Below are 25274 nucleotides of genomic sequence, written 5' to 3'. Positions count from 1 at the left end.
GTAGCACTGTTGACGTTCACACTGCCAAGGACGAGTTTACCATCACATTGTTTTACAGGATTGTCCTGCGACAGCTCAAAGCCACATCGGAATGATATGCTTCCAGTCGGAGGTCTGAAATGACCACCGACACACCGGAAGCCATTGTTGACGTTGATCTAGGCAAGATTACACGTTCTGTAAACAATCAGTGTTCCAAAAAAAATAAAAGATGCGTTAATAGAGACAGAAAAGAACAGTTTATTATGTGAAGTCTTTGTTTTAAATCTGCACACATCAAATCCAGATCAGACAGTTAATGCAGACCGTTGAAATACACCGATTTTCTTTTTTTAATTTAACACATTAACTGGAAATTTAGAAAAAAAACCAACCCTGGACACGCTTCACATGGGTATTAGTCATAAGAATAGCATATACAAATCAATTTTCCTGTCCTTTATGAGAGGTCTCAATTTATTCTCTGCTTTTAAAAGAGACAGTCTGCAGACATATTGCACAAAAAGTTACTGTAAAAGCAGAGAGCGATTCAGATCACACACACACACACACACACACACACACACACACACACACACACACACACACACACACACACACACACACACACACACACACACACACACACACACACACACACACACACACACACACACACACACACACACAACAGTCCTCACACACAGGCACTCGACATCGATGCTGGATATCGGCAAATCATACACACATACGGCAGAGAGAGAGCAGAGAAACATCTACAACACACAACTGAAGGCATCTCTTTATCTTAAATTGATCAGCAGTTACTGAAGAAAGACATTTCTACATATAAAGCTAACTGAAAAAAATAAAGTCTGCCACGGAGTGTCTTAAAGTAAGAGAGGGATGTGCAATTCACTCCGGTTTACGACTGTCCTCTTTCAAATGCGTCTCAGGAGAAGATTTCCCAGAATCAATGTCAGTGATCCCAGATTTAGAGGCGCAGACGAGCCCCTGACCTGCTTAAGTGTCGTATGTGGATTACCAGAGTAAGAGCATGGCTACATAAAGTAAAAGAATAGCTTACGAGCCCTGTCCTCCTCATGAGACCACATGGTCTCTAAAGAGGACCGGGGGGGGTTGAAATAAGGCTGCGTCTATGAAGAAACATCTCTCTACATTTCACATCATCACACTCAAGAACACGTCCACCCCAAAGCGGGAATGTTTTAAGATTTCATTTCACACTATGAGACACTATGAGAAAAATAATCAAAGACGCCGTGTCACTTGATCCAGTACTAGGATTTCAAAATCATTGTAAAAGTTTGAGTTTTTCGATCAAACTCGAGGTTGAGGCCCACAGGCGCAAAGACGGTAAATAAACAGCGCCGCCTCGTGGGCAACGGACTGCACGCCTGCAGGAAAAAAAACAACAACAACGTTTGGGCTTTGACAGAAACTGAACCGAAGAGGGCGACGCGTCTAATGAAATCCCAAAATGAGACCGTGAGATTGTCAAGAGTTGCCTCCAAGCAGAAGCACACCTGCGGTTAATACTCGCTTAAGAACTTTAAGAGATGATTCAATCTGAAGAACATTAAATGGTTTTGAAGACGCACTTTTCGAACGACACACCACCGATACACGACGTCACGCTAGCTGGTATTGAAGCACCACACGGATGTTTGAGAGGTTAAACATAATTCGAATGGTACTTCTTCCCTCACGACTAAACCCCCTCCCCGTCACTCCTTCAGCCCCCATCGATCCCAATCCGGACAAGGGAGACTCGCCTTCGGCCCCCCGTAGCGCCCTCAGACTGGGCGGCGTCTGTCCAGTCCTTTGAGTCAAGGGCTGGTGGCTGGTGCGTGATGGGAGTTGTAGGAAGAGCAGGAAAAAGGCAGAGAGAGAGAGAGAGAGAGAGAGAGAGACAGAGAGAGGCGTGTCCGCGAGGATGAGGCAGCGGCATCACATGACTTCACAGCATGAGTTCTGTTTCCTTGCCTGCGGTGGGAGTTAACATAAACATACAGACACACACCGTCAGGCATCCGAGCGGTTTACTGCCATTAGACTTTCAGTGCAGTGTTAATGCGGCGAGCGGTCGGCACTTACAGTCTTGTAGAAGGCTTTGGACTGGTTTCCCAGGTGCTCCGACTTTGCCACGAGGTCGTCCAGCTTCTCTCCTCTCTCCAACAGACTTTCCATGGTGTTGTGCTGCAGAAACAGAATAGGTGTTTAGGCAACGTGACGAGTTCGACTTCTCGAGATGCTGCGGAACGTCTCTCGCATGTGGAGCCACAATATTGGTGGAGAAAACCGATGTCACCCTCTTGATTATAAAGCGTTGGGTCTTACCAAAATGATCTTTGTCTCGTCCAGCTCCGCCTGCACTTTGGTCATTGCATCTGCTTCTCTGGGATTCTGGGGGGGGGGGGGAGCTGTCAGGTAAACTGCATGATGATCATTTAGCAGCATGTTGTCTTACAAGATGTCGTGTTGACCACAAATGCATTCAAGGATTTTTATCCTCATGCCTCCATCTGTGGGTTTACTCCTGAGCATATCTCAATATTATTTAGTAAACAGTGTGGAACAACATCAGGAATTTTGCAGCTGTGAAGGCTCCCAAGGGAATCTGAGATTTTTCTTAGCAGAAAACAGTCACACACACACACGGGTTTCCGTTGACATGTTTTCTAATAAACGTGTAACAAACTCACCTGGTATTTAGAAAGGTGAATATCCAAGGCTTTGTAGTTTATGGTTTCAGGATTACCAGAGGGCCAGTCTATACTGTCCACTTGTCTGGAGAATTCCTCTAATACCTAAAAAAAAATAAAAGAAATCAGACAACAATCTGAATATTGAAGTTGACAGCAAAAGTGCAATATTAATTTCCACGTTTTTGTACGCACTTTGTCTAGCAATGTGAAACAGACTCTCTGTGGGTATTCAGTATCTGCGATGACCACGGCGCTCAGGTTGTCGTTTCTCACATACACGTGGCACAGGTACTCTGAGGGAAAGAGAAACCACGTACGGTGTGATCCAAACAGAAGTGGGATTTAAAAACAAAACAAATTCTGGTCTCGTGGTACGGGTCAACCCCGAGCAAGCTGCCACACTTTGTCAAGAAAAGCGGAAGTAAAAGTGATGGATTTTTAAATAGGTGTTTTAAATAGATGGAGAAAGCACAGGCACAATGCATGATGATTGCATATCAGTCATCGTATGGAGAAGTGATTTTAGTTGAGTTTGTTTTTCTTGGTTGAATAGCCGGCAGTTGTGATACACAGGAAACATGGGGATGACGGCAGATATAAAACAAAGGGTCCCTGGATCGAAGCAGGGACGTAGCTTGTCACATGCTGAGCATCGTAACCACCAGGATGCCTCTTGTATTGCGCTACAGAACTAGTGCCGAGCGACACTGAGGCTCATTTTTACCTTGTTCTTTGATGGAGGCACGACTTCCTTGTGATGTCCGTTCCACAATCAAGGCACTGGTGAAGGTCATGAACTCCTGAACACTAAACAAACCAAAACAATAATGATACAGCGGTTAAGCATCCCAGTGTGGCCAGGCTACATTATCGAGACTAAACACCATATTGTGGCTTGAAATTAACAATAGAATAAGAGGTACGACAGGGAACCGTGTTACTCATTGCATACTGCAATCTACACACAGAACAATAACAGTTAAAGACACGTTCACAATGTTTTGATCGGTCAGATGCTGGTTGTATTCAGTCAGACTTACCTGGAGCGCTGAAAGAAGCTGAAGGAGGAGAGGTCATAGGCTGATTTGAGGAGGTTGGCTTTGGTCGCTCCTTTATGGTGGATGCTGATGCTGTAGAGCTTCATGCTGCCGCCGTATGAGTTACACTCGGTCAGTCGCAGCAGACACGGTCACGCAGCCCCGGTGATCTAATCTGGAAGATGACAAAAGCAGAATCACATGAGCGCATTATCCCTTATCCAGCGCAGCCAGCTAGCTATCGTCTCTGCTAACAGCAGCTAAAGAAACTCGAGCGAACGAAGTTACAGCGGACAAGTGCTAACGTTAGCTTAGAAGTGAAAGTAGCCGACTTATTATTAAGTTAGCTACTGAGCTAGCCAACTGTCGCTAACCAACCTTTTTCTCTCCATGCAAAGACACATTGACGAACTGACAGTAGTTAGTACACACTTACCACTAGGTATCAAGTGCGTAAATGCAGTTTTTAAACTTGCTTAGCTAGCGTTAGCTACATTTCAGAAATCAAGTCAACTAAGTCAAGTGCATTGCTAGCTGGCATAGACTGTATATAAGAAGCTAGCTACATATGCTATCTGGTCTTCGTGAGGCCTCAGCTAACTTACCAGACAATTCAGCAGTCAAAACAACCGAATAAACCTTCTCTTCCACGTAAACTAAAGCTCGTAGACATGTATAAAAGACGCCCAGCGGCCTAATCACAATGTAGTTGTGGCGAACTAAGTAGTTTTCAAAATGCAGGTAGATGACCAATCACCACGTCACGATCCTCATATGGTCCAACGGGATATCTGCTCCGGTGGAAACAATCCCACAGTAGGTTAGTAGTTCCGATGGGTTACTAGTTAAAGTTGGTCAAAGTATTTGATGATTTACAAGTCAGTGGAGGATTTTGTACTTTTAAATAATATTCAGCCCGAGACAGATGATATAACTTTTTTTGACAGTAAAAGAAAAAGAAAACGTTTGAACTGTTGGCTGCTGCTTGCTATGACACGTAGACTTTATTATGTATTTTCCTTTCATGTTGGTGGACTTTGTGCTATCTGGTAAAAGTCTAGTTCTATATTTGTAAAATTAAATAACTGTCTTTCTCATAGTTAATAACCTGTCATTATTTTCTTCTGAAAACCAGTTGGTGTGAAGCCAAACAACAAAATCCGTACAATACAATTCGTATATTGGAAATAGTGGACCTATAAATTGATGATAATAACTTGCATCTGATCATTATTTAGTCACCCCTAAATAAATTGCTCAAACATGTAGTTCAAAAGTTTGACTTTGTATATAATTTGAGATCTTAAACGATAAGGACAAATAATAATAATAACAACAATGGGTCTAAACTTTTAAACATCTTGGTGGCCTTGTGAGTCTACCTTTTTTTTCCACAAAAAATATGGCACCGTCAATTGATGTTTTCTCTGGTAACCTTGCTCCATTTAACAATTCCCCCTGGCTACTTAACTGAGTGGTAAGTGTTTTCCATGGCAGAAAGTGTGCCTGTAATTCATTTCCAAGGCAACACATTGAAACCGTTTGGGCATGGAAACCGCTAAGCGTTGAGGTGCGATCTGTTGACAGGACAGCTGCAGACCTGGGGGGGAGGAGAAGATTTTTCTTTCCTGGAACTAGTTTTTGGTTGCGTTAAGATATCGAGGTAACACGGTCGGTAAGAAGGCCAGCCAACGGGAGGTTTGCTTAATATTTTTCTGCTGTAAAATGTAATGTGCATCCTTGGAATGAGGGTTTGGAAGGCATTGTTTTAATCTTCTCTTTTGTTTCACCGGCTGATGGCACATCCTATGCGTCAATGCGGATGTTAACTGGAGCTGTTAACTGCAAGAATGAAGACCAAGCCATAGTTTTGTTTTCCTTACGATATCTAAAATGAAAGTGAATGCATAGATTTTTGTAGGGATGGAGATGAATTCTTATTTTTTTCCCCTGAAAATATATAGTTAAAACAATTCTGCCCTCCTTTCAAAAAGAGAGCATTTCACTGTTCACCATAAAAAGGCCTTGTCAATGCTGCAGTTATGTAAATGTGCTCGAGACTTGCTGCTTAACATTATGTAGATCAGACGTGTTGGGAATATAATACGTTTCCCATAAAAGGAAAACATTTTCTTGTCGGACGCCGAGTTAAATACACCATAACAGCAGAAACTTGGGAATCTTCATAAGGCCTGAGGAACGAGGGGATCTCCACAGCAGAGCACTGATGGTCGGCAGGACTCTCGGGACTTAATCCTCGTCATCATACGATGGATAAGGTAAAGAAAAAAAGTTTGTTTGTCTTTCTGTCTGTCTTTCTGACTGTCTGTCTGTCTGTTTGTCTATCTGTCTGTCTGTCTCTTCGTCTATTTTTCTGTCTGTTTGTTTATCCATCTATTTTTCATTTTTCATTCATTCTCTTCAGTCTATAAGCAGTTAATGTGATAAATACACATATAAGTAATTAGGTTGGTAGTAGCCAATAATTGAAACTAATATTTACCCATAAAATATTTGCAAAATTAACAACTAGAGATATTTGTCAATGAATCTGAATTTGTAGAACGTTACATGGCAGCTTCTGTTTAAATATTTCACTCACCAAGAGCCATAAAGCGTCAATGAAATAACCATTAATCACAAATGTAAAAAAAAAAAAAAGAAATCTAAAAAAATGCTTTTTTCCAAACTTAAAGTGACTGAAGATGTAATTTAAGGAAAATGATTACATGCTAGACTAGAGGGTGTACATTATGAGCAGTTCTGTATTATTATTCTTACATAAATGTGTGTGTCTTCAGGGCAGTGTGACAGGGGACCGTGTCACCTCACAGCCAGAGGTCAGAGCTAAAAAAAGCGCTGACCTCTGGCTCAGCTAAACTACTGTTGCTGATAAGCACAGAAGGCCTTCACCAAATTGTTTGTTTTGGAGGTCATTCATCCCTCACCGTTGCTAATTTTAGACATGTTACTAATTTTAACAAACTATAATGCGTAACCCTCTCAGGCTTCATTGAGCAAACCCGATGACATTGGATGTAGCTCCTCTACATGAAAAGATGGATGAGTTCAGATCACGGGGCCCAGGTTCAGATGTGTTTGACTTGTCGTGTTGGTGGCTCGGTCGGTCGGCTGAGCTCTGGGTCAAAGGTCACGAGAATAATTTACAAAATCAAATCATGACTCTTTGTTGCTACGTTAAAACGCCATCTGAGATAGACTGTGTACCCTAACAGTAAAGTCAGTCCTTCACACTGGGAAATAACGTTGTTGTAAAAAAAGATAAATCTCTCTGGCTAAGATAGCAGTAATTAAACTGAATTACAGACAAGCACAATGAGGCAGGGGACTCAAAATATTTAGCAGCAGCTTTAATTATTATTATTTGTAAAACTCTTAAAATTGCCACCATAACATAAATCATACAGTTCAGAATGGGATATATAGCGATTAAGTAGGTTATGCATTAACAAGATTAGTTTTATCGACTAAGGTCATATCGACTTTTTTTTTTCGGTGAGGGGGGGGGGCGGGCTTTTGACCCTTGATGGCCAGATGGGGTGATGGTTCTTGGGAAGGGGGGCCGGCCCCCCTTCACCTGAGCATAAAAGCAGCCGAGGCTCCCATTCAGCGCTACTCACACTTCACTGACTCTGCACACACTCACGGGGGCGTACACACACTCACCGCACTCCTAGAAACACCAGACACACACACACTTGCAGAGGCTCATTTAGCTAAACCTGCGACCATGCCGTGTGTGAGCTCCGTCCAGATGGTGAAGATGCCCTGCAGCCACGGCCCTGCGGTCGACAAGATCCTCATGGTAAGACCGACGTCTCTGTCCATTGGGACTTCGTGGTGGCTTTAAGTTTGTTTAGTGTTTCTGCGTTTGCGTGTGACGCGTTGTTTCAGAAGAAACTTTGAGTGAGGAACGAGATTGTGTTAGATGATCAGATTTGTCCTGAAAATATCCTTGTATGTGGGAAGTCTGAAGCATAACCTTCAGTTGGTAGTTTTGTATCGTAAAGCAGGGATTTTTAGCATGTCATTTGTCTCTTCTCTAATTCCTTTTTGTTACTGTTGCTGTAACTGATTTCCCTTCCTGTTTTCAAAACTGAAACCTCATTTATCTTCTTAAAATCTTTTTTTCACGCGTGCGATTTGTAAGCGTGGATCCAGTGCATTTATTTGGTCCCCCATGCGGCTCCCTGACCCGCTTCCACCCCCCTCTCCTCGTCTCTCGCTGTAGGCAGAGCAGATCCTGTCAGAGTTCAGGCTGAAGAAGGAAGAGCTCAAAGAAGTCATGAAGAGGATGCAGCGCGAGATGGACAGAGGGCTGCGTCTGGAGACGCACGAAGAGGCCAGCGTGAAAATGCTCCCGACTTACGTCTGCTCCACCCCCGAGGGATCAGGTAGATACCCCATCATAAGATGATCCTTTTTTTATTTTTTGATATAAAGTCACCCAGATATAATGCTCCTAATGATTATCACCTGCGCAGGTAAAGCCAGTACGTGCACGTTCAGATGTAGTGTGTGTTTTGACAGAGATGGGGGATTTCCTGGCTCTGGACCTGGGGGGGACCAACTTCCGCGTGATGCTTGTGAAGGTGGTCGAGGACGAGGAGAGGAGCTGGAAGGTGGAGACCAAGAACCAGATGTACTCCATTCCTGAGGATGCCATGACGGGCACTGCCCAAATGGTCAGACTCTAAACCAAAACTCTAAGAGACCTTGAGGGTCTGGTTTTCTCTCAGAAAGAAATGAGCTCCTATTATAGTGCAGTATCCCACATCTGACATCCTTTTTCTCTCTCTCTCTCTGCAGCTTTTTGACTACGTAGCCGAGTGCATGTCCGACTTTTTGGAGAAGCATCACATCAAGCACAGGAAGCTCCCTCTGGGTTTCACCTTCTCCTTTCCTGTTCGACACGAGGATATCGACAAGGTAGGACATCCCACTGTTCATCGGACACGCCATTAAACAAAACTGAGATTGGTCAAAGCATTTAAGGTTGTGTCTTGTTTTTGTTTCTCCTCTTTGCCGCAGGGCATCCTGCTGAACTGGACCAAAGGCTTCAAGGCCTCTGGGGCAGAGGGGAACAACGTCGTGGGTTTGCTCAGAGACGCCATCAAGAGACGAGGGGTGAGTTAGCCGAACGTTACGATTCTTTCTTGAGAAATCGGCGGCTGATTTGTAACACGGCTGGGCTGCCAATTCGCTGCTGTCGTTTTTAGGACTTTGAGATGGACGTGGTTGCCATGGTGAACGACACAGTGGCCACCATGATTTCCTGCTACTACGAGGACCGCAGCTGTGAAGTGGGGATGATTGTCGGTGAGCGGTTCAAAAACACTTTTTAAACACTGATGTGCGACACGCTCCTTTGCAGATGACTTAATGTGCTTTCTTTTTGGTTCACAGGCACTGGTTGTAATGCATGTTACATGGAGGAGATGAGGACCGTGGAGCTGGTGGAAGGGGAGGAGGGCCGCATGTGCGTGAACACAGAGTGGGGGGCGTTCGGCAACAACGGGGAGCTGGAGGAGTTCCGGCTGGAGTACGACAGAGTGGTGGACGAGACCTCGATTAATCCCGGGCAGCAGCTGTGAGTTCATTCAGTCCAAAACACACAGTTCGAAAGCCACACATAGGGACGCTCCATCGACCTCCTCGTGTCATCCAAACTTCATCCCAGTACGTACGCACTCGAGTGTTCGATGCTCGGAAAGAGACTGTAATTTAAATTTGCCACGCACACCCTCCCTCGCCCTCTTATTGTTCCAATGAATTAATCACCCTTCCGTGGCAATACTCACCTGACTTCCACCCGAGGCCTCTGGGTAGTTGCTAAGCTCCCGGCTTTGTAAATGGCCAGAGCCCTCATACGTCAGTGGTCAGTCAGTGCATCGGGGGTGGGGGGGGTGTCAGATTAATGACCCTCTCTGCTGCTTGCCACAGTGCCCGCCGGCCTAATGGCTGTTTACCTTTTTTGCACCGGCGGTCCCTTTTTTACGCAGACGACTGCCGTGCCCGGCCTCAATGAGCCTCTCAGGCGCTGACGTCGCCACCCTTGCCCGCTCTCCTTCTTTTTCGAGAGGCAGCTGTTTGCCCAGTGTGTTTCGTGACGTGCACGTCGTTCTCTTGACATCCTCCTCTCGAGTCCGTGCTCCCGTCCTTTCCGGTCAATGTTTGTTTTAAAATTACTCCTCGCCTCCTGCAGGTACGAGAAGCTGATCAGCGGGAAGTATATGGGCGAGCTGGTCAGGCTCGTTCTGTTGAAGCTGGTGAACGAGGACCTGCTGTTTAACAGCGAGGCCTCCGAGCTGCTGAAGACACGTGGCAGCTTTGAGACGCGCTACGTCTCACAGATGGAGAGGTGAGGAAAGTTAGTATACATACGTGTGTGTGTCTAAATCATTTTCACCATCAGTCGTCCTTTGTCAGATTTTTTAATATACTTTATATTGCATAACACACACATACACACACACACACACACACACACACACACACACACACACACACACACACACACACACACACACACACACACACACACACACACATATACACACACACCGTGTGTGTGTATATATATGTGTGTGTGTATATATATATATATGTGTATATATATATATAAGAAATCAGACAAAAGATGGCTGATGGTGAAAATCATTAAGACAGTATTTTTCTACGTAGACAATCATGGCATTTGCATAAGCATAACATTTTCATACATTAATATACAAAACAAATAACGTTGTGTTATGTATGCATACTCTGATGAGATAAGGCTGTAGCAGTGTTGAGGGGGAAGTCATTTGGATGTTACAGTTACTGCAGTATTTGTAGAAGCTTGACTTAACATTTTAACATTGAGTGCAAAAGAAAATTATAAAGCGTGGTATTTCTATAATATATAATATTCATGCATCGTGAACATAGTGGAACTAGAAATGATTGCTCTCTCTCTCTCTCTCTTTTTTTGATCAGTGACAATGGGGACAGAAAACAGATCTACAACGTCCTGTCCTCGCTGGGCGTTCTGCCCTCAGAGTTGGACTGCGACATCGTGCGTCTGGCCTGTGAGAGCGTGTCCACGCGCTCCGCTCACATGTGCGGCGCGGGGCTCGCCGCCGTCATCAACCTGATGCGGGAGCGACGCAGTCAGGAGGCCCTGAAGATCACAGTGGGGATCGACGGATCCGTCTACAAGCTGCACCCGTGGTGAGTAGACTTTTGAACACCGTAGTCTTCTGAAGGACAAGCAAATTAAATCTTATTAGATTTACCCAAAATGCACTGCTTCCAAATGTGACTGAAAATAACTGCTTTTGGGCCTCATGTTAAGCTCGTAAAGCTTGTTTAAACGCGTTGTTTTCCCTCCATCTCAGTTTCCGTGACAGGTTCCATAAAATCGTCAGGGACCTCACGCCTCACTGCGAGATCACCTTCATCCAGTCGGAGGAGGGGAGCGGCCGCGGTGCCGCCCTCATCTCAGCGGTGGCCTGCAAGATGGCCACCAGCATGCTGACACAGTAAGAAAAGAAGAAAAAAGGGAACCGTGTGCGCCGGGACAGCAGTGGAGCAAGCCCGAGAACTCTGACCTGAGAACACTGACGACATGTCACCCACAGCCGGCGGCTCTGGTCTCTTTCGGGCTCTGTGTCAGCAGACCGGATACTCACAGCTGGAAGATGTACAGACAAGAAAGCAACTGTATTTTGGTAGCATTAGACCAACGTGTCGCAATTTCAGTGTTTTTTTTAACTCTTTGTGTCACTGCCTGTTGCTAGTGTTTGGGTGTGACCCTAACTGGCCCATGTGAAAATTGGCCGATGAATTATTGATGATATATTATGATACCTGTGCAAACAACACAAGGATTCTTTTTTTTGTAAAGGCTGCTGTTAACTGGGACTAAATCAGATTCATTGCTTTGTTGTGTAGTGATTTCAGTTTGTGAGCAATGAATTATTCCCTTGCTATTGTATATTTAAATGTTATGTTTACCACTCTGTGTGTTAGGTTTTATGTGTATGATGACATGATGAAATATGCCTTGGATGTGAATATGCGTTACTGTAAATATAATTGCATAATTAAACTAAACTATTATAATAAACTAATATTATTGGGGTTTTTTTTTAACTTCTAAATATGGCTGAGATTGAATGCCACAGCTGAATTAAATGTTTTCTCTTGAAGTTGTGACTTATTGCCACGTCTACTAGTGGAACAGGAAAATGCTGTAAATCAAGACACATTTTAAGACAAGTGGTATCACTTCTTGTCACTATTTCAATACACCAGTGGCGATATTCTCATTTAAACAGTTTTTTTTTTATATCAGTGAGGTATGAAATAAGAATTGACCAGTCCACATATACTGCCCTCTGACCCTTGGAGATATATCATTTGCTGGAATAACAGATAATCATATTTGTAGGGAAATGTAGCATTGTTGTTACTGAAGTCCTAATAATGGTGCGCATAAAATATACATTCATTGGTGGACTCTAAAGGGGGGGGGGCAAGGGGGAGGTGTCCGATGCACCTGGTTCCCCCATGTTTGAAAGAAACGCAGTACAAGTGCCCTCTTAGATGCACCTATGGTAGATAAAACAGTAAAAAGAGCCCTGTGAAGTGCAATTCCAGTGGAGAAAACATGATGAAATGCATTCTTGGATGCTCCTACTACAGATAAAACATAAAGTGCCCTCTGGGGTTATTTTCCAGTGGAAAAACCATAATGAAGTGCGCTCTACGTTATACTCTTCCGGTGGAGAAAACAAAATGCAGTGCACCAATGGGTGCCCTTAAATGGAGAAAACATGATACAGTGCCTTATAGACTGCCCTACATGCTAGAAAACTTTCTGCATGGTGCCTTTTTTTTTTTAATTACCACTGCCCCTCAGACAGCCCGGGTCCGCCACTGCTTACAGTCCATTTACACATACAGCAGGATTTGAGCTCTGAGGAGTAAACTTCATTCAGTTGAGTGACGTCAAATGTCAGAGGTCACTTTCCCCCGTCTCCTCTCTGCTCTTCCTATCTCTGTTTTCCAGTCCAGAGGAATCCTGGCTGCTTCATGTCTTATCAGGCACCTTCAGTGACACACAGAGAGCAGCCGTGGCCATGTAAGGGACTGTTCTGCCCACCACAGGCTATTATAGGAGGGTAGAAGATAAGATGGGCCGTACATAAAACCCACTCAGGCATCACACCTCGGCTGGGAGTCCACATACGATCATTCAGACATGGTAAGACACTCGTACTTTCAGTCAGAGACGATTTTAAAAGTCGGAATCCTTGTAATGGTTTATTCAAGAACACATTTGTTATTGTCTCTTGATTGCAGTTGTTTTGTATAAATTCGCAGACCACAAAAAATATGAGCGTGTAAACCTAACGTGTTTGTGTTCCTCTTCTCAGGCAAGTAAGAAGGCTTCCAATAAGAGACAGAGGGGAGGACAGAAGTCTTGCTCCAATGTCTTCTCCATGTTTGAGCAGTCCCAGATACAGGAGTTCAAGGAGGTACAGTGCTGCATCGTGTGCTGCCTTCACAGCTCCCTTTGACACTTCTCTTGGGGGAAATTTGTGTGGGAACCTGTGATTTTTACAAATCCGTGCAAGGGAAGGAAAAAGGGGAAATGGAAATATTCAAGGAATTGAACTCCTTTAGTTAACTTGGAGCAGCCTTATAAACAAAATGCATGGATGAAAAGTACATGCCTATTACAGTTTGATTTCATGCAAGAGAAATAAAAAATGTGTAAGAGTTTTTAGTTAAAAGCGTGATTCTCCAAAGCAGTCATTCAGTTTTTCCTAGAATACATTTTTTCACATTTTTTAAATGAATTCTTCAGTTTTAAGAGTAAGGCATCAGTGTTCCTCTTGCCTTAATTAGCAATGGCTATTCTCATTCTCATTCTCATTCTCTCGCAGCTTTGTGTACAAGAAGCCCTATAAAGCAGTGATTCTCAACTGGTAGGTCGCGACCCAAGAGTCGGTCACAGACCCGTTTTCAGTGGGTGGTGGGCCTTTGCCTGGGAAAAAAAATAATATTTTTATGGCGTTAATGCCTTGTAATGCTAATATACACCCGCCATTTCACAGTATAGAAGAACACCCGCAGTCAGACCAGTTGAGAACCACTGCTTTAAAGGATCGATGCAACAATTCCTTACTTCTATTATCAAGAGTATGGAATAATGCAGTAGTTCTCTTGGAAATGCACTAATTAAAATTCTGATGCATCGATTGTAAAGAGGACATTTTACAGTTACAATTCACTAATAATAATTTGTGTGTCTAAATTCCCCTCTTTGGACCCTTGTCACTGAGAAGAAAGGAAAGCCTAAATGCACTTACATCTGGTGAAGGTAGAAAGGATCATTGTGAACTCTGCAGGGTCAAATAGCTCCTTTTCAGTATTTCTGTCATTTTCATGAATCAGCCTACCTGCACTTCAGAGGAAAAAACGTACATATTTTATTTGAATTTCTCACCATTGTTATTTGTGTGCTTCATCCAACAGGCTTTTGGATGCATTGACCAAGACAGAGATGGTGTTATCAAAAAACAGGACCTGAAGGAGACCTATGGACAGCTGGGTATTTTCTTAATCTTTATCTTCATATATATATATATTTTATATATATATATAAATAAAATATAAATTGGTTTGTGTACCAGGGAAGCTTAATGTCAACGACGAGGAGCTGGAAGAGATGCTGAATGAGGGGAAGGGTCCCATTAACTTCACCGTGTTCCTCTCTCTTTTTGGGGAGAAACTCAACGGTGAGGGCTTTTCACTGACAATCAAACAAATCTTTGATTAAAAATATATATATATATAAGATTCTTTATGATGCTTTTGTTCCCCCCCCCAGGCACTGATCCTGAAGACACCATACTGGCTGCCTTCAAACTGTTTGACCCCAATGGGACGGGCTTCGTTAACAAGGACGAGTAAGATACATTTGAATTGTTATTTTCCATGTTATTTATATTTTCCACATCAGCTGTAACATGTTTTTGTTTATCCAGGTTTAAGCGGTTACTGATGAACCAGGCTGATAAATTCACGGCAGAGGAGGTTTGTGTTTTCCATCTTTATTGTGACAGACTCCAAAACTATTCTGTGGGATGATCACTTTCACCAGGCAAATTATCACTTCTTAAACCTGCAGGTGGATCAGGCCTTCGCTCTCGCTCCCATCGACCCGACTGGCAACATCGACTACAAGTCCCTCTGCTACATCATCACGCACGGAGATGAGAAGGAAGAATCCTAACAAGGGCCGTGGTCGGGTCGTACAGGTCGTCTAAACCTGCAAACAGCTGCTTTTTAAACTGGCTGGTTATTATTCGGAAGCCTCGATGACCGATGGAGTAACGTTGGAATATCCGATTCATTCAAATTGTCCTCAATCGTTATAAATGCTGCAGTTCTGTTGCTGTTAGAAATGGTTTCATTCGTTTGTTGGCTATTTTGAGAATAAAGTGTTCCTCAAAAGCTTCTTTGTTAATTTCAAATAATAAACACTCTACATGTAATAAGACTAAAATGCATTACTATTGCTGTGATCCAAGGGGAAAACAAATCTACGTCCTGCTGTTGATTATGTAAAAGATGAATGATAAATAAATAGTCAGGAAATATGTAACTTGAGTCAGAATCATATTCACACACTATACAAAATTACATTAAAAGTAAAGAAAACTATTTAAAGACAGGAGAGAATTAGATGGTTTATTAGATTAGGATATTTTGCTTAAACTGATGAATAATTGTCTCAGTTATCATTTTGTTGTACTTTTAAAAAATGTCCTCCGTTCATTGAGAAAGTTACGACTGAATGCTCATTAGCAGAGAAGGCCGTTTCACTTGGTTGGTAAAAAGTTTTTTTTTCTTATACAAGATTTTCCACAGACTGCTTATAAAGACACATAGGACTGTTTAAATACAGTATTTCACAGTAAAGTAAAGTAAAGAAGATGCCATGCTGTCCATCACATTCAAAGAGGCCTCACTGCTGTTCCATTCTTTGGCCACACTGTTGCCACGGATACAACAACAAACACCACCATTAGCTCCACATCACACATTTCCCTGCTCGCACAGCGACCAGCCGGCCAACAACAAGAGGACGAGGAGTGTGCGAAATATCTGCGAGGCAAGCTCCACTTTCAGCACATTTGCAGCAGCAGCAGCAGAGTTGCATCCAAATGATTGAGACTTCACTTTGGATTTTTGCAATCTGTAGTTCCTCCGTCAAGAGATGCCGATTGCATCTGGAGCTGAAGGCAGGGTGGATGTGGGAGTAGATCCTGACCCAGACAGACTGAGGACGAAGACCAAACCTGCCAACAGGAACTGTGACTCTTATCTGCAACGGTGGGTAGAATACAGTGCAACGGGTGTTACGTTGCCTTTCAGGTAATGAACGGTGAAGGAACGTCAGTGCTGTTGCTGTGACCTCTCAGTGCACAGAACAGCCCACGATAGGGATGTCAGTACAAGACATGCAACGTTTTTTTAAAGGAAAAGTGTCTAGGATATAGGGGGGGGGGGGGGGGGGGGGGGAGTTCTTGGCAAACATTTTATATAATATTCTTAACTATATTTGAATTAGTGTGTAATCACCTGAAACTGAGAATTGTTCTGTTTTCGTTAGATTAGAATGATGCGTTTGTAGATCTGTTTTGAGCTGCTGTAGAAACATGGCGGCCTCCGTAAAGAGGACCCCGCTCCCTATGTAGGGCTCATTCTAAGCTAACAATAACACAACAATGTCTTCGTGTCAGCTGATTATACATAGTGAAAACATAGTTATGCATATTATATTCAATTTCTGCCAATAAATCCCCATAAATCCTGCACACTGTTCCTTTAAACCAAAGCTACCATAACTAATTAGCTAGTTATATTCAAAAACACATAAACAAGACACTATAGTGTGATAATAGGCTGCTCGGACTGTAAAATACAACAACAACCATTGTATTCATTCAGGGAAAACCAGAGAGCAGCTTTATTAAAACACTGCCGGCCCGAAGCGACGGCAACTGGACACACAGATGTGAGGCACTAATCGGGCTCATACATATTTCTCCGTGCCCTTTGGTTTCTCCCGGCTGGTTCGCTAAAAAGGACGAGACGGGAAGTCACATTTTCAAGATGCACTGGCTGTTGTAAATAAATTAGACAGAGTTTTCTTGCCGATCACATGTAAACGCATTGTCATGGTTGCAGATATCAGGAACTCCAAGAAAGAAAGAAAAACATAAGCAATGTGATGCAGGTGAGTACCGTCATCAAGTCTGGATTAGAGGCGGCGAGACACATTGTGACTGTTGCTCACGAGATTAAAGTGGCGTTTGCTTGTTACGCAGGGCACCGAGGACAAGACAGATCCAGGCCATGATGAGCGTAAGGGTGAGGACGCTGACAATTTGAATTGTTTTTTTAAAATATATATATATATCTCCATTGCGTCAACATTCACACAGTTACAGGGAGTTTTAATCATCCATCTTTAAATTTGCTTTTAGGAGCCAAAGGGAGGAGCCCACAGACAAACATCAGCAGTAAAGATCACACTTCAGGAGAACCACTCATTGGAGAGGGATCCAAAAAGTGTCGGCTGTGTGTTCTCCTTTAAGGCCGTCACATCCCGTGTGGACATACAATTAACTATCTTGCACACTCGACGTTCTCATGTATTATTGAAGTGCCAAACCCTTGTGTCTCTTGTGTCACTGCTTAACAATTCTGTGGGGTCAAACTTGACAAAAAAGAAAAATATTACAGTGCAAGAATTTTTTTTTGAAGAACAAAAAAGAAAATAGTGTATCATGTCTATCAGTGTTAAATTCAATAACGGAAGATTGTTGTCTTTCAGGTGAAAACTGTGTCATGTGGGTGTTAATTGTGTTGCAATACAACACTGCAAGATCTAAAGACGTTAAAACCAATATCTTAACGCTATCTCAGTCTCTGCATGAAATGATGTTACGTTATAAAACAGCACAACTACCAAATACGTCCAGGTTCTTTTCTGCATCTGTATAATCACACAACGGCTACTGGAAGTTGTAAACAAAAATGAACTGCACATGAATGAAGTGGACCGACCGTGAGGCCTTCACGAATCCAGTTTTTCTGAGCGGCTCGTCCGCAATCACAGGTTTCAAATCGCAAGAACAGCTACGGTTCCTTCAGCAGCTCCTCGTAAAGTTCAATATATTGCACTTTTCTGTTTCCTGTAAATCGCTGAGACTCTTCCCCCTTCTTTCGGCTGTACCTGAGAATTCACAATGTGTTTAAAAGTCCACTTGGCGGCATCAGGCCCCGGCTAACGAGAACATAACCAGTGGGGAGAGAGAGAGAGGCCCGTTTCCAGTGTGCGTGTCCTCCACAGGGCGGGGATCCGTCTCAGTCACTGCTGCTGCTGCTGTCGTCTCCCACCACCATGCTGCTGTACTGCTTCTGCTGCTCCTCTTTAAACGACTCCTTCACCTTCCCTCTCTTCAGGCCTCCATCCCTGCAGAGGCAACCGTGTGGGGCAAACTGAGAGCAGTGCTAACCGTTCAGGCATATCTGTTTGATGTCAATGACATCACTATAAAGCTAAAAAAAAAGCCTGTGGAGTTCTTTTGGAAACCTTTTCAAAAAGCCACTAGGTGCATTTATAACTTAACACCCACCAGCTGTGATATAAACGGTACATTTGTGTGTTAAAACGCAGATCTTAGTCACAGATTAAAGGGATAGTTCCCCCCCAAAATCAAAAACTACATCTTTTTCCTCTTAACTGTAGTACTATTTTATCAATCTCGATCGTTTTGTTGGGAGTTGTTTAGGAGATATCGGCCTTCTCTCCAATATAATGGGACTTTATGGAATTCCGCTTGTGTTGTGCCTAAAAAAAATACATCTGAAAAACTCAACAGCAGCGTCTCCTTCCAGAAATCATGACCCAGAACTATTCCATAGCTCCTACACGAAACCGCTCACAACAATGTCTGTGGATCATGAATGATGTAGTATATTATAGTGGAGAGACGGCAGACGTCTCTACGGCCAATATAGCACTATAGGTAAGAAGAAAAATGTGTATCTATTTTATTTTGGGGGTGAACTGTCCCTTTAAGCCCCATCCTGGACTTAACTCCATATACTCTAGAAAGAAGAAAAATGTTCCGTTTACAAATAAACAGGTTGAATCTTACCACTGTAGATCCACCAGCCCTCCCTGGTGAGCGATGGCCGACTTCACCCTGTTGGCAAACTGGACAGCATCTTCCCCCTCCTGTCATTTTGGAATACAACACCAATCAGTCGACCCTGATGTACGTGTCTGTGTGTGTACATATGTGGAGGGGTGGGTCACCAGGACTTTTTATGCATGTGCTTCGCCGCAGGGTCGTACACACCTGTTGGTGCATGGCTGGCAGGTACCAGACGTTGCAGACCAGGGCCCAGCTGGTCATCATCCTCAGCAGGTAGCTGACCATGCTATACTTGGAGCTGTTCCAGAAAGCGTCTCCGAACTTTGGGTCATACTGAGAGAAAAAAAAAAAAAAGAGAAGAAGAATAAAAAGAAGTGCAACAAGGAAGCGTGCTTTGAAACACGCGAGCCAGAAGGCCAGAGAGAACTACTGAACGAGGGACGCAGACAGGATGCGAGTACCTTAATGGCCACCGGATATATCGTTGCTCCGATTTCAAAACTTCCCTTTTTGAACATCATGACGGACGTGTTGTTGATACAGGTTCCTGCGGACAGCAGACAGCGGGGATTAAACCCACATGAAAAAAAGCTTCCCGTCTGTCACCGCCAAGTGGCCGGATCACCTCCGGGCACCGGGCTAAAGTGACAACACAGAGACAAAACACGAAAAGCCACTGTGGATGAGGTAACTCTCATCCCTCTACATGGTCACTCTTACCCTCTGGAAATATCAAGATGGGGAGCTTTGTCTTGTCGTTCACATGATCCTTCAACCTGGAAACGACACAAAGAGGGTAATGGAAACCGTTTTGCTGTACACTTCTGACAACATCAAACATCTGCGAGGAGCGTCTCTAGGTGATATTGTGAGACGCTGGAATCCAAACCGCGTGAGTCACCGCTCTGTAGCAACCTTCCACAACGTATCCGTTCTTGTTTGGAAACTCTCATTCACGATTTTACATGCCAACCTGTGTCAGTGCCAGAGCAGCCACAGTGAGAGAAAACACAGGGTGAGAGAGAGAGATGGAGAGAGAGAGAGGGCGAGAGAGAGAGAGAGACATGCAAAGACGAGCCTGAACAGAAGTGCTGGAGATGGGAGGGGGACAATCCAACCTTTTGGTCACTAGGTGGCGATCTTTCATCTCTGCTCTCTCGAACCAGACGTGGGGACACGACCTCACCATGGCCCTCTGGAGGACTCCCATCAAACCTCCGTGTATCTGCCCCACCTGATGATCACATTTTGACAGTTATGGCGGCATGAAAAAGAAAAAGGACCCATCAATGTAGAAATGTAAAAAAAAAATGAAAAAAACAAACAAAGTTTTCGTACCATAGCGTAACAGCCATCGTTGCAGAGTATCACTATGTCAATGGGACTAGTGTGATTGGCGACACAGATGCCTCCCTTCTGGGGTTTGTTTTCCCTGTTGTGGGGCGGCGAGGACAGATGTCAGACGGCGTTCCCGGTCGGGACTGTTCGGCGGCGACGAGGCTCACTTACCTGTTGTGATAGAGGATGGTGGCAGAGAGTCCTCGAGCACAGATCCTGTAGCACATCACGTGGACCCATTCGCTGAGCCAGAACTTCATCCTGAACACAAACACAAAGAAGCACGGGTGAGGAGGGAACCACCTTCATAAGAATACATTTAAAAAAAAATATATGGAATATGACTTCTATTGGTGGGGTTAGAGTTTGTGGTCACCTCCAATTTGGGAGGAATCCAACTGCAGATGTTCCTATGACCAACCAGGTGAGACCAATGCAGGCCAGAGTTATCCTGGAGAAAGTAAAACACATTTATTTATCACGTTTACAGCAGAAGGAAATCAAATAAAAACTCAGACACATAATAAAATACCGAATAGCCATTGTATACGACTTTTTCCTTTTTTGATACTTTTAGATCAGTGTTCTGCTGTGCACCTAATTAACAATATATACCTGTACACTGCTCAAATATTTAGTTTTACTAAAACTTTAGTTGCCTAACTGTAGTCTAAAATGTAGCCTTCACAAAAATACATTAATCATGGTCTGATAGCTTGTTAGAGGAATGAAAAGAAGAAAATAAAAAGTTTATAATTTTGCATTTTTATGATGTTATGCATTACCATGACTTGCATTTTTCAATGGGCCTCAATTTCCGCTTATACACTGCCTGGCCAAAAAAAGAGTCGCCACCAAAAAAAAAAAGGTCACACACTAATATTTCGTTGGACCGCCTTTAGCTTTGATTACGGCACGCATTCGCTGTGGCATTGTTTCGATAAGCTTCTGCAATGTCACAAGATTTATTTCCATCCAGTGTTGCATTCATTTCTCACCAAGATCTTGTATTGATGATGGTAGAGTCTGACCGCTGCGCAAAGCCTTCTCCAGCACATCCCAAAGATTCTCAATGGGGTTAAGGTCTGGACTCTGTGGTGGCCAATCCATGTGTGAAAATGATGTCTCATGCTCCCTGAACCACTCTTTCACAATTTGAGCCCGATGAATCCTGGCACTGTCATCTTGGAATATGCCCGTGCCATCAGGGAAGAAAAAATCCATTGATGGAATAAGCTGGTCATTCAGTATATTCAGGTAGTCAGCTGCCCTCATTCTTTGAGCACATACTGTTGCTGAACCTAGGCTTGTACCTATTTGCTTAGTTAAATCCAGGTGGCGACTTTTTTTTTGGCCAGGCAGTGTAGATCATGTTTACTAGAACAAATGGTTCTACAACCGCTTTGACTCAAACTTTGACATTGTTTTTGCCTGGAAGACAACACTGCATTTGCATCACAACATCTTAACAGTCCAGTCTGTGCGTACCTGAGAGGGGCGAGGATGCAGTATCTCACGACGATGCCCAGGCTGTAGACCAGTGTCAGCCTCAGGCTGATGAACTGGAAGTCGTTGTTGGTGCGAGTCAGCAAGTTCCACAACACCAGCTCCTCTGAGCTGAACCGCTGCGTCACCTGGATTTAGAACAAAACGAAAAATTTTAAAATCCGAACAGCTTAACAGGGCCACTAATTACAGTTTACATACAGTCAAAACTGTACCTCATCCTCTACAATGCTCTCAATGCCTCTGCGGGTGAAATAGAAGCAGTCACTAAGTGTGAAATCACCGCCCACTGGTTGTTTGGGGCGACTGCGTCTGAGTTCCTCCAACTCTTCCTCCATGGAGCCATCTTCCCTCTGGATGAGACCTGACACACAGACACACACACACACACACACACACACTCATCTGATGGGAATCATTATGTTAACAACAAGCCTGGAAGATAAGTCAGCCTCGCCCTATCTCTCAGGATTGTGTCGATAGTGTAAGAGGACGTAACGGAAGAAAAATAATCAAAGTTCATCCAGGAACGTGTTTCTTGGAAGGACATCGATACTTTCTACAAGAATTCTGTAAAAACACAAAGCTAAAATAAACGGTTGCAATAAATCAAAGCACGAAACTGTTCTGAGATAATGAAAGAAAAATACTCTGTACATAAAGATGTACAACCCTTATCACTTGGCATAACAGAGCAGACTCAGATCCCCGATGAGATACCGCAGTAAACAGATCCCAAAGCAGCTAAAAGTTGGACTCCGTATTATCTGATAACTCAGCAGGCAAAGTCCAAATCCTGGAGGGACTAACTCTGCATTCAATACTCCGCCTCATCTCTGTTAATGAAGCGCTTCCACATTTAGAAATGTAACACTGACTTACTTTGAACTCAGCAGAGGCCACACTTCTGCTGACACAACGTCTGCAGCTTAATGACTGATAAAAGAGTTGAGCAAGTAATTGCGTCTAGTGAGATAGGAAACAAGGTGAAGTTCTGCCTATCATAAAAGTTCTCAAGTCTTTATTTTATAGTTTATTTCATACCTTTCTTAAAATTAAAAAAAAAAAATCATTTCACTATCAACTTGTTTTAATACTAGTATCATCCTATGTTGTGTCTATTTTTTTTTTCATTATCATTTTTGCTTCTTGTGTCGCCTGTTTTTAAACACCTGTGCATTTTTGTTATTTCTATAATCTATTTTATCTCTCTCCTGAAGCACTTTGAGCTGCATTTCATGATGAAAGGTGCTATATAAATAAAGAGTATTATTATTATAATTTCACATTCCTGTCCAGGGCTATCACCACGTAGGAAATGCATCTGTATGCAAATCTCCACAATATGATTGCAACATGCTTGCCCAGACTTGTAATAAAGTGTCTTATGGAATCCAGCATTGCAGAGCAACACGTGTGTCACCCTCTAAACCCCAATATTTCACAATAAAAGATGTGACAGCACTAAGTAGCCCCTGATTTCCTCTCACCGTTAGATGAAGAGGCTTTGAGTGTTCGTTCCTCTGCGTATACTGTCTGTATCTTCAGAGTGGCCCACTGTGGAGGAGGACAGAAAAAAAGAATGGACTCATGTCTCACGTGTGGGTGACAATCTGCAGGACTTGCAACATTGTACACCTGTGAGGACACACACACAAAAACGAGACGAACAAGAAGTATACCTCTAAGGTTTTCACCAGGATGTTCATGTAGGTCTCGGAGATGCCCAGCGAGAAACCGAACATGGCCGGGACCATGATGAGGCCGACGATGAGGTAGAGCCAAACCTTCAGGGCCCCAAGGGCCAGCGTCCAGAACTCCTCCATCTCCACCGTGTCTATTCCCTGCGGAGGCGTCAGAAGGATCAGTGGCTCAGGAGTAGAGCAGCCCTGCACGTGGAGGGGGGAAAAGTTGTTTGTTGTTTTGTTTATATTTATATTTGCACTGTTGTCGACTAAATAATACAGATAGCAACATGCGGAAGTCAACCGCCACAGTGAGGAGTGGAGCAGACTATTATAAATAAAACGCTGACACTCCAGTTGATGTAATCAGGAGTCACCCGGTCACAGTACACCGCACAGAAACACACGCTCGCGCAGCAACGCTACACGATCGGTATCACGTGTGTGTCCCTGCCAATATAAACGAAATAATTCGAATAACCGAACCACGGCAGGACTCCTCTGACATACAAGATCAGATTGTTTCTGTTCGTTTTAGCCGCACCAGCTCACCGTACCTGCCAGACTCAAATCCATGTCCTTCTTCCCTGAGGAGTATAACTCGGAGGACTTGAGCACAGAGAGCAAACACGCCCATTTACTACTGGAACAAAGTTCACGGAGCAGCCCCCCCCTCCACACCCCTCCACACTCCCTCCCGCGGACAGAAAGGGAAGCGCAGACACGTGACACTCTATGGCCGTTTTGGTGGGGAAATAACTTGTTTTCCTTTGCAGAATTATTTTTTATTTTTTAGATCTTTATACCTTCTTAAATAAATATTGTGATGACAAAATATAAGGAAATAAATACGAGATGTGAGCCAGTTGGTTTCATTCTTGACCTTGGGAATGGCAGAACGGCTCCACTTACTTTAGTTTTTCTGAGCAAACTCTACCCACTGATGAAGACCACAGAATATGGTTGAAAGGTACAGTACTACTTATAGTAAGAGTGTTTTATTTAAAAAAATGATATATGTATACATATATATACATAGTGTGCATACACATATATATATAGATAAGTGATATAATGGTCTTCGGCTTTTCTTGTCGTTTGAGAGCAGAGGTCACTAACCCAGCTGCTAAATATGCTGACCTGAAACTGATGCGTGCGGGGAAACAGTGATACCACTGTAATGAAATGTCAAACCTCATGTTGCTATACATGACATGGTGAAACCCTTGATGAGGAATGAGGCCACGATCTCTCTCTCTCTCTCTCTCCCCCCCCCCCCCCCCCCCCTCCCGTTCTCCCACCTAACAAAAGGTCCTGATCATGTTCCAGGTTCAGACATTTCACAGTCTGTTGCACATTATTATAAGAGGACTTCAGGGGGTCAGTCAGGGTAACAATAAGAAGGCAAATACTTGGATATTTGGCCAAGATCCATTTTTAAAAGAAAACTCTGCCTGCCATAGTAACATGCTAGAGTATATGATGATGCAATTCATGTCTAAAATAAATCTTTTTCATATACGACAGCTGTGATTAAGCATTATGTATTCGCTGATTTGTTGTTAAATCAGGCTGATGGCCCAGGCCTGCAATTCTGCAGCAGACATTCGAGATGTGTAGTAAAACACCCGCCAACACACAATGTGCTCTTTAATGTCAGGGCGTGTTAGCTCCAGTAAGGCAGAGCTTGTTGGTTCTAAACTAGCTGTGTTTTTTTATCTTTAAACCTCAACACAAACAGCTTATAGAACA

The 25274-nt window shown here is 43.4% G+C and overlaps 4 protein-coding genes across 5 annotated transcripts; 2 read left to right on the top strand and 2 right to left on the bottom strand.

The window, feature by feature from the left end:
* Positions 1-220: 220 nt before the first annotated feature.
* ykt6 (YKT6 v-SNARE homolog) lies at positions 221-4509 on the bottom strand. Of its 2 annotated transcripts, none has more exons than XM_079160580.1 (8): positions 4351-4509; positions 3749-3920; positions 3433-3515; positions 2901-3001; positions 2706-2810; positions 2341-2406; positions 2098-2199; positions 221-1986 (listed from the first exon to the last, which is right to left on the bottom strand). In XM_079160580.1, exons 2-8 carry the CDS (start codon positions 3850-3852, stop codon positions 1951-1953), a joined length of 597 nt encoding a protein of 198 aa, XP_079016706.1. In that variant the 5' UTR covers positions 3853-3920; positions 4351-4509; the 3' UTR covers positions 221-1950. The 2 variants fall into 2 exon arrangements, with proteins under 2 accessions (XP_079016706.1, XP_079016707.1); XM_079160581.1 differs by lacking the exon at positions 4351-4509 and adding an exon at positions 4124-4211.
* Positions 4510-7496: 2987 nt separating this feature from the next.
* Positions 7497-11293, top strand: gck (glucokinase (hexokinase 4); the record flags this gene model as incomplete). The annotated part of the gene is made up of 10 exons (XM_079161480.1): positions 7497-7571; positions 7998-8160; positions 8297-8451; positions 8576-8695; positions 8798-8893; positions 8986-9085; positions 9173-9356; positions 9972-10127; positions 10745-10978; positions 11146-11293. The coding sequence occupies 10 exons, from the start codon at positions 7497-7499 to the stop codon at positions 11291-11293; spliced, it is 1431 nt and encodes a 476-aa protein (XP_079017606.1).
* Positions 11294-13003: 1710 nt separating this feature from the next.
* On the top strand, positions 13004-15053 carry myl7 (myosin, light chain 7, regulatory; the record flags this gene model as incomplete). The annotated part of the gene is made up of 7 exons (XM_079161850.1): positions 13004-13016; positions 13189-13290; positions 14294-14369; positions 14452-14556; positions 14649-14727; positions 14806-14854; positions 14949-15053. Exons 1-7 carry the CDS (start codon positions 13014-13016, stop codon positions 15051-15053), a joined length of 519 nt encoding a protein of 172 aa, XP_079017976.1. The 5' UTR covers positions 13004-13013.
* A 2552-nt stretch (positions 15054-17605) lies between these two features.
* agpat9l (1-acylglycerol-3-phosphate O-acyltransferase 9, like) lies at positions 17606-24153 on the bottom strand. Its single transcript, XM_079161418.1, has 14 exons — positions 24080-24153; positions 23520-23726; positions 23328-23394; positions 22053-22201; positions 21820-21965; positions 20708-20782; positions 20503-20592; positions 20332-20425; positions 20112-20227; positions 19714-19769; positions 19455-19540; positions 19198-19326; positions 18994-19073; positions 17606-18305 (listed from the first exon to the last, which is right to left on the bottom strand). Exons 2-14 carry the CDS (start codon positions 23661-23663, stop codon positions 18197-18199), a joined length of 1341 nt encoding a protein of 446 aa, XP_079017544.1. The 5' UTR covers positions 23664-23726; positions 24080-24153; the 3' UTR covers positions 17606-18196.
* Positions 24154-25274: the final 1121 nt, after the last annotated feature.

This window comes from Pholis gunnellus, assembly GCF_910591455.1.
Source record: "Pholis gunnellus genome assembly, chromosome: 6".
Lineage (NCBI taxonomy): Eukaryota > Metazoa > Chordata > Actinopteri > Perciformes > Pholidae > Pholis > Pholis gunnellus.
Note: the sequence above shows the minus strand (reverse complement) of the source record. Positions and strands in the feature narration are given on the sequence as shown.